Here is a 12,379-nt window from a genome sequence, read left to right as displayed (position 1 = left end):
CTCACAGACTGTCAAAAAATCTATAGACCACAGGTCTGGACTCTTTTTGTTTTTTGTTTTTGAGCCATATCCACGATGCTCAGGTCTTGCTTCTGGCCAGCTCTGGGGACCATATAGGGTTTCAGGGATTGAACCTGGGTTGACCACATGCTAAGTGAGCAGCCTACCTGCTATACTATCTCTCTGGCCCTGTTCTTAGATTAAAATTATACAAAGGTAAACATCGCAAACCTTCTTTACTTCTTTGATCATTTAGTCTCCAAGCACATTAATGATTTTGGTTTTGGTTTGGGGACAGATTTTAAATTTTTATGTCATTGAGAAAGACAATATACTAGTGCATATATAATTCTCTTAGAGACATCTTTAATACAGAAGAGTAGAACCGAGGAAAGGAGATTTAAAATATGGTCATGTAGGAAACTTCTACCTTTAGTAATGTAGTTAGTAAAATTTTAATGAAGTAGGGAGTACTGTAGGGAAAAGAATGAATCAGCCTTAGACAAATGCAAATATGAGTAGTATATGGATAAAGTAGTTCAGTATGAGGCTAGAAAAGTAGATTAGTTTATATACAGAGCAGAATAGGGTCAGGATAAGGAAAGTGTCTTGTGGAATCCTCGGATTAGAGACAATTGGAGATTAAGATTCTAGGGGCAGGAGCTAGAGTGATAGTACGATGGTTAGGGCATTTTCCTTGCATACAGCCGAACCCAGGTGCCCCATAATTGTCCCCCAACATGATTCCTGAGTGCAGAGCCAGGAGTAAGCCCTGAGTTCTGCCAGATGCCCCCCCCTCCCAAAAAAGGGGGGGAAAGAACACAAGACAGAGCTGTCAGCAGAGGACTGAGGACATCAGAAGGTTATGACACAATGGAAATCAACTGAAGGTATTTTTAAGAAAGATTAGCCAGTTGGAGTAATCAATACTTAACTGGGTGTGTTCAAATATCCAGTTTATTCATTGCCTTTGCTTTATATTCTTAGTGGATATCCCTCATCCTATGAAATAGGTCAGCAGCTTCATTTTAGGTAGAAGTCTTAACAAGTTAGGGGAAGTAACCAGGAAAGAGGAGCAAAAGACATTCTGTCTCTTGAAAAGAGTTTTTGTTTTTGTTTTGCCCTGAGTTGATTTCTCTTTATATTGCTTTGCCTCTACTTGGCACTGTGAGCCTTTTGTTATACCTTATGAAGAAATATGTTTCAGGCAGATAAATACCCAACTAAAGCATTTGAAGAAGGGCCAGAGAGATTGTTTTGCATGCATCAGACCTGAGTTCAATACAAGAACACCTCTAGGAGTGATCCCTGAGCACAGCTGGGTGTGCTTCACCCTTCCATCACCTCCCCTCAAAGAAATTGAAGGAGAAAGGAATATTTGTATTTTGTATTTTGTATATTCAATATTTGATAAATTGTTGTAATTTCTGTACCATAAAATATCGTCTAAAGTATGTAAATATTATTGACTTAATTAAAACATCAAAAGTAAAAAATTAGGTATTTCTAAAATTTGCTGCAGTTTGCAAAAACAACCAAGTAAAACGAAACCTTCCAATGTGACCTTGATTTTCCCCCCCCCCACAGGTTCTCAGTAATGTACACAAAATTTAATATCACTTAGATTTATTTAATTCATTAAAGTTGTTTAATTTATTAATATGTGTTTCTTCTGATGATTTCTGTTTCAGTGAAGGGGATGTTTTGAGTTTGCATCTGCTTCAATTGGCCTTTGGTGATAGAAAGTGTTTGGCATCGGGACAGATCTTATATGAGGTAAATGGTAATAGTGATATTTAATATTAACAGTTTGTACATTGTTTCAAGAATTTTCTTTAAGGTAGTGAGATATTTAAGAGTTATTCTTATTTTAAATTAGTTTTGTATTCATAATATAATGAATAATGTTATTTTTTATTAGCGAAACACCATGAGGTACAATTGTATACTTACAAATTTTTGTGCTTGGGTTTAAGTTATACAATGATCGAGTACCCATCCCTCTACCAGTGCCCATTTTCCACTACTACTGATCCCAGTATCCCTCCCACCCCCCATACTTCCATCCCACCCTGCCTCTGTGGCAGGGCATTTTCTTTCGTTCTCTCTCTCCTTTTGAGTGCTGTGGTTTGCAGAAGAGACATTGAGTGGCAATCATGTTCGGTCTATAGTCTACTTTCAGCATGCATCTCCCATCCTGGGAGGATCCTCCTAACACCCTTTATTTGTTGTTTCCTTCTGTATCTGAGCTGCCTTTTCCCCTAGCATGTGCAGCTGGCCTCCAAGCCATGGAGTGAACCTCCTGGTACTTATCTCAGCTATTCTTGGGTGTTTGTCCCCTATTTTGTTACTTTATGTTCCCCAGATGAATGCAGTCTTTCTATGTCTGTCCCTCTCTTTCTGACTCATTTTGCTTAGCATGATACTTTTCATGTAGTACCACTTGTATGTACATTTCATGACTTCATCTTTTCTAACAGCTACATAGTACTCCATTGTGTAGATGTACCAAACTTTCTTTAACCAGTCATCTGTTCTTGGGCACTCAGGTTTTTTCCAGATTCTGGCTATTGTAAAGAGTGCTGCAATGAACAAACAAGTGCAGATGTCACTACGACTATACTTTTTTGCCTCTCTGGGATATATTCCCAGGAGTGGTATTGCTGGTCAAATGGGAGCTTAATTTCTAATTTTTTGAGAATCGACCATGCGATTTTCTGAGAATCATTCATATGGGCTGAACCAGTCGGCATTCCCAACAGCAGTGAAGGAGGGTCCCTTTCTCGACACATCCGCGCCAGCACCGGTTGCTTTTGTTCTTTTGGATGTGGGCCAGTCTCTGTGATGTGTGATGATATCTTATTGTTGTTTTGATCTGCATCTTCCTGATGATTGATCTAGAGCATTTTCTCATGTGCCTTTTTGCTATTTGGATTTGTTCTTTGAGAAAGTTTCTGTACATTTCGTCGCCCCACTTTTTGATGGGGTTGGATTTTTCTTCTTGTGGATCTCAGCCAATACTTTGTATATCCTTGATATCAACCCCTTGTCGGATGTGTATTAGGCGAATATCCTTTCCCATTCTGTAGACTCTCTTTGTAATTTGGTCCCTGTTTCTTTTGAGGTGCAGAAGCTTCTCAGTTTAAGATAGTCCCATTTGTCTATCTCTGTTTTCACTTGCTTGGCCAGTGTCGTGACATCTTTGAAGATACCATTGGGTTTTGCCAACTTTGTCTTCCATATACCTTATGGATTCCGGTCTGATGTTGAGGTCTTTAATTCATTTTGATCTTACTTGGGTACATGGTGTTAGGCAGAGATCTGAGCCCATTTTTTTGCATGTAGCCGTCCAGTTTTGCCAGCACAATTTGTTAAAGAGGCTTTCCTCGCTCCACTTCACATTTCTTTCTCCCTTGTCAAAGATTAGATGATCATATGTTTGGGGGGAGATGTCAGTATATTCAACCCTGTTCCATTGGTCTGCAGCTCTGCCTTTGTTACAGTACCATGCTGTTTTAATTATTACTGCTTTGTAGTAGAGTTTGAAGTTAGGGAAGTTGATTCCTCCCATTTTCTTTTTCCCAAGAATTGCTTTAAGTGATTTAAGTGATTAAGTGATTGTTCCATATGAATTTCAGGAGTGTTAATTGCTCCATTTCTTTGAAAAATGTAATGGGTATTGTTATAGGGATCGCATTGAATTTGTAAATGCTTTGGGGAGTATTGCCATTTTGACAATGTTAATTCTCCCGATCCATGAGCAGGGGATGTTTTTCCATTTCCGAGTGTCTTTTTTTATTTCCTGAAGTAGTGTTTTGTAGATTTCTTTTACAGGTCCTTTACTTCCTTAGTTAAGTTGATTCCTAGGTACTTGATTTTCTGGGGCACAATTGTGAATGGGATTTTTTTTTCATGTCACTTCTCTCTCACTATTTGTGTATAGGAAAGCCTGGACTTTTGGGTATTGATTTTATAGCCTGCAACTTTACTATACAAGTCTGTTGTTTCTAGGAGTTTAGAGGTTTTAGGGTTCTCTAAGTATAGTATCATATCATCTCCGAATAGTGAGAGCTTGATTTCTTACTTTCCTACCTTGAATGTCCTTAATATCTTTTTCTTGCCTAACTGCTATTGCAAGTACTTCCAGTAGTATATTGAACAACAGTGGAGAGAGTGGGCATCCTTGTCTCGTCCCTGATCTTGGAGGGAAAACTCAGTTTTTTTCCATTGAGGATGATGTTTGCTGTAGGCTTGTGGTAGATGTCTTTAACTATATTTAGGAAAGTCCCTTCTATACCCATTTTGGCAAGGGTTTTCATCATAAATGAGTGCTGGATGTTGTCAAATGCTTTCTATGCATCTGTTGATATGATTGTATGGTTTTTATCTTTTCTTTTGTTGATATGATGGATTATGTTGATTGATTTCCAAATGTTAAACCACCCTTGTATCCCCAGGATGAATCCCACTTGGTCTTGGTGTATGATCTTTTTGATGAGTCGTTGGATTCTATTTGCTAATAGTTTGTTGAGGATCTTTGCGTTTCTGTTCATCAGGGATATTGACCTGTAATTCTCTTTCTTTGTGGTATCTTTGTCTGCTTTTGGTATCAGGGTGATATTTGCTTCATAGAAACTGTTCAGAAGTGTTTTAGATATTTCAATTTTGTGGAAAAGCTTAAAGAGGATTGGGAGTAAGTCCTCTTTAAAGATTTGGAAGAATTCACTAGTGAATCCATTTGGGCCAGGACTTTTGTGGTTAGGGAAACTTTTTATTACCGTTTCAGTTTCCTTGATGGTGATAGGTCTGGTCTGTTCAGGTATTTTAGGTCTTCTTCATTCAGCCTTGGGAGGCTATAGGAATCTAGGTTGTCATTTCCTCGAGGTTTTCGTGTTACGGGGCATAAAGCTTCTCAAAGTACTCCTTGAGGATCCTTTGAATTTCTGTAGTTTCTGTTGTAATGACACCCATTTCATTTCTCATTCGGTTTATTAGGGTTTACTCTTTCCCTTTGTGAGTTTTGCTAAGGCTCATCGATCTTATTATTTTCTCGAAGAACCAGCTCTTGGTTTCATTGATCTTTTGGATTGTTTTTTGGGTTTCCACCTCATTAATATCTACTCTGAGTTTCATTATTTCCTTCCTCCTGTTTGGATTGGGCTCCTTTTGTTGTTCATTCTCCAAGCTCTTAAGCTGTGAGGTTAGGTTACTTATGTGGGCTCACTCCTCCTTCCTGAGGAATGCTTGTAGAGCTATAAACTTTCCTCTTAACACAGCTTTTGCTGTGTTCCATAAATTTTGGTAACTCATGTCCTTATTTTCGTTCCTTTCCAGAAATCTTTTGATTTCCTCTTTGATTTCCTTTCTAAGCCACTCATTATCCAAATGTGAACTCTTTAATTTCCTCGTGTTTGATTTAGTTTTCTGTTTGTGTGTGTGATTTACTTCTAATTCCAGTGCATTATAGTCTGAGAAGATTATTGATACAATCTCTATCTTCTTAATTTTCTGGTTTTGTGGTTCAACATGTGGTCGATCTTGGAGAATGTTCCATGCACACTGGAGAAGAATGTGTATTCAGCTTTTTGAGGATGAAGTGTCCTGTATATATCTACTAAGTCCCTGTTTTCCATTTTTTCCCTCAGATGAAGTATGTCCTTGCTAAGCTTGAGTCTGATTGATCGATCTATCAAGAGGTGATAAAGTGGTGTTGAAGTCTCCCACTAGTATTGTTTTGCTATCAATGTCTTTCTCTAAGTCTATGATTAGTTGTTTTAAGTACTTTGTTGGTCCCTCATTAGGTGCATATACATTTAGTATTGTAAGTTCTTCCTGTTCTACAGCTCCCTTGATCAATAAGAAATGGCCTTCACTCTCTCTTGTGATCTTCAGTCTGAAATCAATGTGGTCTGATACTAGGATAGCTACCCCAGCTTTTTTATGGGAGTTGTTTGCCTGTAGGATTGTTTTCCAGCCTTTGACTCCAAACCTATGTTTGACAGGTTTGACTATTGAGATATGTTCCTTGCAGGCAGCAGAATGTTGGGTTCAATTTTCTAATCCATCCTGCCACTCTGTGTCTTTTAGTTGGTGCGCTTAGCCCATTGATGTTGAGAGAGATTATTGGTATGGGGTTTTGTCCCATTTTTCTGTCGAAATTTGGTGTATTTGAGGGGTCTGTCTAGCCATTTAAGTAGCCCATTTAGTTGTTCTTGTAACCATGGTTTTGAGTCTATGAAGTTCCTGAGCTGTTGTTTGTGAAACTGTATGTTGTTCCTTCTGTTATGAATGAGAGTCTTGCGGGATCAAGTATTTTTTGTGAGGCTATTATTTCATTGAATTCGCTATATCCCACCACTGTTTCTTGGCCAGTTTCATCGGACAAATCAGCTGTGAATCTTAAGGATGCTCCTTAATAGGTTTCTTTGATCTTGCTGCTTTCATAATTTTGTCTCTAAGGTTTTGGTCATTTTGATCAGGATGTATTTTGGGGTATTTTTATTCGGATTTCTTCTAGCTGGTACCTTTCAGGCCTCCTGAATGTGGTCACATGTTTTCTTCAGCTCTGGAAAGGTTGTAGCACTGATGTCTTTGGCAGTTTCAGGGTTTTCTTCCTGTCCTTCTGGGACTGCAATAACTCTTATGTTATTCCTTTGGCTTCATCAGGATCTTTTCTTGCCATCTGTTCCCAAATTGTGAGTCTCTCTTCCATTTTCTGCTCTTTTCTGGAGAGTCTCTGGACTTCATCTTTGAACTTGCTGATTCTGTCCTCAGCAGCTGTTGCTGAGGCCATCCACTGAGTTTTTCAATTCGCCTACCAGATTTTTCAGGTCTGACATTTCCATTTGTAATTTTGTTTGCATTTTCCTTATTTCTACTTTCAAATCCTCTTGTCTTTTATTGGCATTGCTTTCCATTGTTTCTTTTAGCTCCATCAGCATCCTCAGTTGCTCCCTTCTAAATTCCTTGTCAGAGAGGTTGTCTAGCACTTCATTACTGTTGGTGTCTTCTGAGCTATCCTCTTCAATAAGTAAGCTTGGTGGGCTTCTGCGTTGCTTTACGATTGTAACCTGTGTGGTTTAGACGTTCACACTCACTGTTACTATTCTGCTTGAGATGTAGAATGAATTGAGATGGGCTTAATGAATTATTGGCTAATGTGTTTCTTGTGGTTAAGCTAACCTAGTGAAAGTTCCATCTAAGAGGGTAACTTATGGTTCCTATGGGATATGTAGTGGCCGCGGCACTGGGAAGCTGCCAAGCGGGTACCTGGTTGAATGTGGAGAGGGTGCCCGGAACGGTTTAGCTTTGGTTTTTTTGGTTTTGCAGGGTGTTCCTCACTTCCCGTCCCCCGCAGACCAAGGGTGAAAACCAGCTGTTCTCAGGGGATCTAGTTAGATGCAAAGCCCTGAGTGAAAAATGTTTGAGATCAGAATGCTAGCTTTTAATTTGATTAGAATCTGTTTCCTCTAAAATACTAGTTTGTTAAACAGACATAAGTTTGTTAACTAATCAGTGCTTGGGGAAAAAACTCTTGATTTTTTGCTGTAATATATCAAGCAATAAAACCACATGGTAATTTAAAAACAGTCTTGCCCCAACATTGTAACAAGATAAGTGTATCTAGCCTTTCAAAGAAATAATTTTCTATATAAATTCTAAGATAGTGGGGATGCTGTTAATAAAGCAGTCTATAGGCTTTCGGAGAAATAATTTTCTGGATGAATTCATAATTTTCTGAATGAATTCTGAGATGGGATGCTTATAATAACCATATCAGGACAACCTCATTCCTTTCATAGAAAGTTTCATCTTCTTTCATGTGTGTAGGAGAATCAAACCCATAACACAGGCTTATTTAAATCAAATGTTTCCATTGGTATATAGACGTATTTTTAGAAAATCCATGATATCCCTGAATTATGTTTGACTTTTTCCAGGTAAATTTTATAGTTCTTTTCAGTTCTATTTTTTGTGGGATCATACTTGGCAGTTTGTCAATGCCAGGAACCACTCATTTTTGATGCTCAGGAGCTGCTAGAACTACTTTTTTGGTGCTAGGATGGGCACTGGTATGCAGTGACAGAGATCGAACCAGGATTGGCCATGTAAAGGAACATACCTTTACTCCTGTACTATCATTTCTATCCTCACATTTTTTTTCAAAGTATCAAAGAAAGAAAAATTGATGTGCTATTCCTAGAGCAAGAGTTTAAGTGGTGTGATAGAAATGTTTGTAGAACTCTTTTTAGTAATGTATTTTTTGATTTTTGGCCACATCCAGAGGTCTTCATGTCTGGCTCTGTGCTCAGGGATCACCTCTGGTGAGGTACTCATGGGATCATATGGGATGCTAGGGATTGAACTCAGGTTGGCTGTACGCAAGGCAAGCACCTTACCTGCTTTAACTCAGGCCCCTAATTTGATCTCTTACAGTTTAAGCTTTATGTTTTGTATTGTAAAAAAAAATTTAAATTTGAAGAACATTTAATTTAGAATGATGTTTTTTTGCATAGAATCCTTAAAGATACAAATTGTATATATTTTATGTTTCAGGGGTTAGAGTACTGTGAAGAAAGATACACACTGGACCTTACAGAGGGCATATTTCCTTTGACTGGACAGACTAACACCAAACTGCTGGGATGCCAGAGTATAGAGAAACTTCGAGCTCATGGTGACAGGGAGGAAGGCATGACTGAAGGTTGGTTAACACTACTTTTATCATGTATATATGTTGTCAAAGCTTAATTTAAAACTTTTTTTTTTAAGGTTTGTAATAGTTCCTGGTGTCATATACCTCTCAGTTAAAAATGGGAATAGAAGATCAGGAATGTAGCGAACTATTATAGCACATTTCTTCTATATTGACCTACATTTGACTCTATTGCACACATATATTCATTTGGCATATTAATTAAGAGTTGATTCAAATTTGAGTATTTCTTGCTCTCCAGAATGCTGTGTCAAACTGGGAATTTGAATTGGTTACCATAAGTAGGGACCCTTTGTATTTTAATTCAGCTCTCAAAACAAGTGTTAAGTAGTTCGTAGATTTGATTAGTGAGTCAACTTTTAAAAACTATACTATAGCACTGGGTCGGAGCGATAGCACAGCAGCAAGAAGTCTCACAATGGAGACATTACTGGTGCCCGCTCGAGAAAATCGAACAACAGGAGGACAGTGCTACTATAGAACTATACTATACTACAATAGTATACACAATGTGTATACTACTTCTTCTGTTCATTTTTATAAGCTGTAGTTATGCAGACATGCCTTTTGGCTACCTTAATTCTTAATTCCCCCCTCCCTCCATCTTCTCTGTCATCCTTCTTGGTAAATAACAATTATAGTAAAAGTGGCATAGAATTAGGAACTCAGAATGGATTCAATTCCCAATGGTTATTTGTGATTCTTGCCAAATTTCATATTTGTCTGGGTGGGTTAATGCAGTGATACCTTTTTACAGTGATACATGCATGGTGAGCATTCTGTTCCTGAGCTTTGGCCTGTGCTTGGTTTTTCAAATGAGATTCCGCTTTATAATCAGCTTATCCATTGAAACTGGATTCTAATCCTCATACCTATATTTATCATTTTTTTAGCCAGCTAGACCTGTCAAAACACCGGATTCAGCAAACTGTACTCTTTCCACTTACATCTTTTCATTAGTTGTGTCTTCAGGTTTTTACTTTTTTGTGTGTGCTTGTTTTGTGTGTCCAACCCAGAGTTGTCTCAAAGCTTATCTCTGGCTAGTGTGGTACATTACATTACCACATGTAATGCTGAGCCTGTATCTTCTAGGCGCAAGGCAAGCACCTAGCTTGTAATACCTTGCTGGTCATACTAACGTCTTTTATTACCATGTTCTATTTTTGAACAGTCATCTTTTTTTTTTCATCAAATATTTACCTCTTTTTCTTTTAAATCTCTTTTACTATATTGATAGATAGCCCTCAATTAGACTTTCTTTAAGAAATAATGTATAATCCCATAGCTACTTTAGATAATGAATTAATAGCTCTGATACTAACTCTGCTTTCTTTTACTTCCCAAATTTCAAAGTGTCTTAAGTGTTTACTTAGAAAATAAGCCACGTGGTAACTTTCTGAATGATTACATTTTTATAAGGTCTTTCTGAAATAGGAAAATGGCTATAAGTAAATGAATTATCTTAGAGAACAAATGGGAGTAATGTGTTTTGAAAAATTAAGTCATATTTAAATAATTTATTAGAAAATCTATAAAAATGTCTTTGGGGGACTTATTTAACATCTTAATTGAACATCTTAATGGGTTTTTAAGATCTTAACTTCTTAATTGGGTTTTCTATTTTTTTAAATTGTCTCTTTTTCAGCTCTGTCTCCTGACACCAGTGTTTCTGTCTTTACCTGGCAAGTGAATGTATATGGACAGGGAAAGCCTTCTGTATATTTGGGGATTTTTGACATAAATCGCTGGTATCATGCACAAATGCCTGATTCATTAAGGTACTATTCTTTTTCTTCCCCTTTCTCTCGTATTTGTGAGCATAGCAAGTCAGTGATTTAATAACTTTGTACATTTTCTTTTAGATCGGGAGAATATCTACATAATTGCTCTTATTTTGCACTGTGGTCACTTGATTCAGTTGTAAGTAGGACTTATCCACATTACATCTTGGATATATTAGTGCATGAAAGAAGTTTGAGTCGAGGAGTTCCTCCTTCATATCCACCTCCTGAGCAGTTTTTTAATCCAAGCACTTATAATTTTGGTATGTAGATTTTTTTACATTACCTTTTTAGAAAAATTAAGTTATTAGAGTTAAAAAATGAAACATGCTAATGTGATTCTATGTATACGTAAACTATACCTTATTGTTATGATTTTTTCAGTAGTCATCATCCAAGTATAATCATCCATCTTTCCCCCTTTATTATATAACTAGATGATCCTTAATAAGAATTTTCTTAAGAATCAATCTGTTATCATAATTGCATATTTTAGGTAGTGAGTCAGTAAGATACTAGCTCTACTTTTTTTTATTTCCCAAATTTCAAATTATGGATAGCTTAAGAAATTAAGCTATCTATGAAAATAGATGGACATTTGTCCATGAAAAATACATGGACATGAAAAATACAGTATTGTATTTGTCCATGAAAAATACAGTATTTTAAAATACAAATCACTATATTGAATTTGCTAAGAAAGCTATTATTTTACATAGGCTCTCTGTGATGAGTTGAAAATTTAAAATTTATTAATCATGATAATTTGTACCTTACTATTCTTGTACTTAGGATAAATTTTGTTTATCTCATCTGAAATATGTAAGATTTTTTTTTTTTAAATATCTTTCTAGATGCTACCTGTTTGTTAAATTCAGGAGTTGTTCATATAACTTGCACAGGCTTTCAGAAGAAGGTAGGTAACAATTACCATGCCAGACACAGTAACAACAAAGTCTCCAATGGAGATGTTACTGGGCCCTCTCGAGCAAATCGAGCCTTTACATTGTTTCTTAATGAAGTGAGGTTATGGGGATAAACTTTAATACTTTATAAGTTTTTCTTTTCAGGGCTGGAGTGATAGCACAGCGGGTAGGCCGTTTGCCTTGCATGCGGCCAACCCGGGTTCGATTCCCAGCATCCCATATGGTCCCCTGAGCACTGCCAGGAGTGATTCCTGAGTGCAAAGCTAGGAGTAACCCCTGAGCATCGCCAGGTGTGACCCAAAAAGCAAAAAAAAAAAAAAAAAAAGTTTTCTTTTCAGCTTAAAAAATAGCTTTTTCCTAGGTGTCTGAGATTAGTGTCATGTTGCGTCATTTATTGATGACAACTGCCACAGGAAGCACTATAAAGCCTTACATATATATATATATATATTTCTCCTGGCTCTGCACTCAGGAATTACCCCTGGCGGTGCTAGGGTATGGGATGGTGGAAATCGAACCTGGGTTGGCCGCATGCAAAGCAAACATCCTACCCGCTGTGCTATCGCTCCAGCCACCCTGGAGAGCTTTGAAATAAAAATAAAATAATGCAAAGAATGTAACTAGCATAGTGGTGTAATGCAGGGTGGGTGCTGATACTATGATAAAAAAGTTTCTCATGAAAAAGACAAGAAGCCAGATTTTTTTAAATTGATAATCAACTTGGTGTGAGTAATTGCTTTGTGTTTTATACTAGATTGGATTCACATTAGACCATGAAGAATAAACTAGAGGGTTTTTAAATGTCATCCATCATTAAGATCTTTTCACCAACTTGTTAACTTTCTCTGTCAACTTTATAGAAAGTGTAGTAGGGCTGCTTTTGATACAAATGGATAAGCTATGTTTAGTTTTATTGAAAAGATTGAGTGTGAACTAGGATAATAAGTTTATTAGGA

The 12,379-nt window shown here is 37.1% G+C and overlaps 1 protein-coding gene across 3 annotated transcripts in view; it reads left to right on the top strand.

The window, feature by feature from the left end:
* AHCTF1 (AT-hook containing transcription factor 1) overlaps nucleotides 1–12,379 on the top strand; it is a 97,167-nt gene that overhangs the window by 36,578 nt on the left and 48,210 nt on the right. For all 3 annotated transcript variants that reach the window (XM_056130672.1, XM_056130680.1, XM_056130662.1), the window contains exons 7-11: nucleotides 1,692–1,776; nucleotides 8,557–8,704; nucleotides 10,362–10,494; nucleotides 10,579–10,760; nucleotides 11,352–11,413. In XM_056130672.1, the coding sequence (XP_055986647.1) occupies nucleotides 1,692–1,776; nucleotides 8,557–8,704; nucleotides 10,362–10,494; nucleotides 10,579–10,760; nucleotides 11,352–11,413 (610 nt within the window). The remainder of the gene's footprint in view (nucleotides 1–1,691; nucleotides 1,777–8,556; nucleotides 8,705–10,361; nucleotides 10,495–10,578; nucleotides 10,761–11,351; nucleotides 11,414–12,379) is intronic.

Source organism: Sorex fumeus, unplaced genomic scaffold, assembly GCF_029834395.1.
Source record: "Sorex fumeus unplaced genomic scaffold, SorFum_2.1 ptg000007l, whole genome shotgun sequence".
Lineage (NCBI taxonomy): Eukaryota > Metazoa > Chordata > Mammalia > Eulipotyphla > Soricidae > Sorex > Sorex fumeus.
The sequence above is the reverse complement of the archived record's forward strand: the minus strand, read 5'-3'. Positions and strand labels throughout refer to the sequence as shown.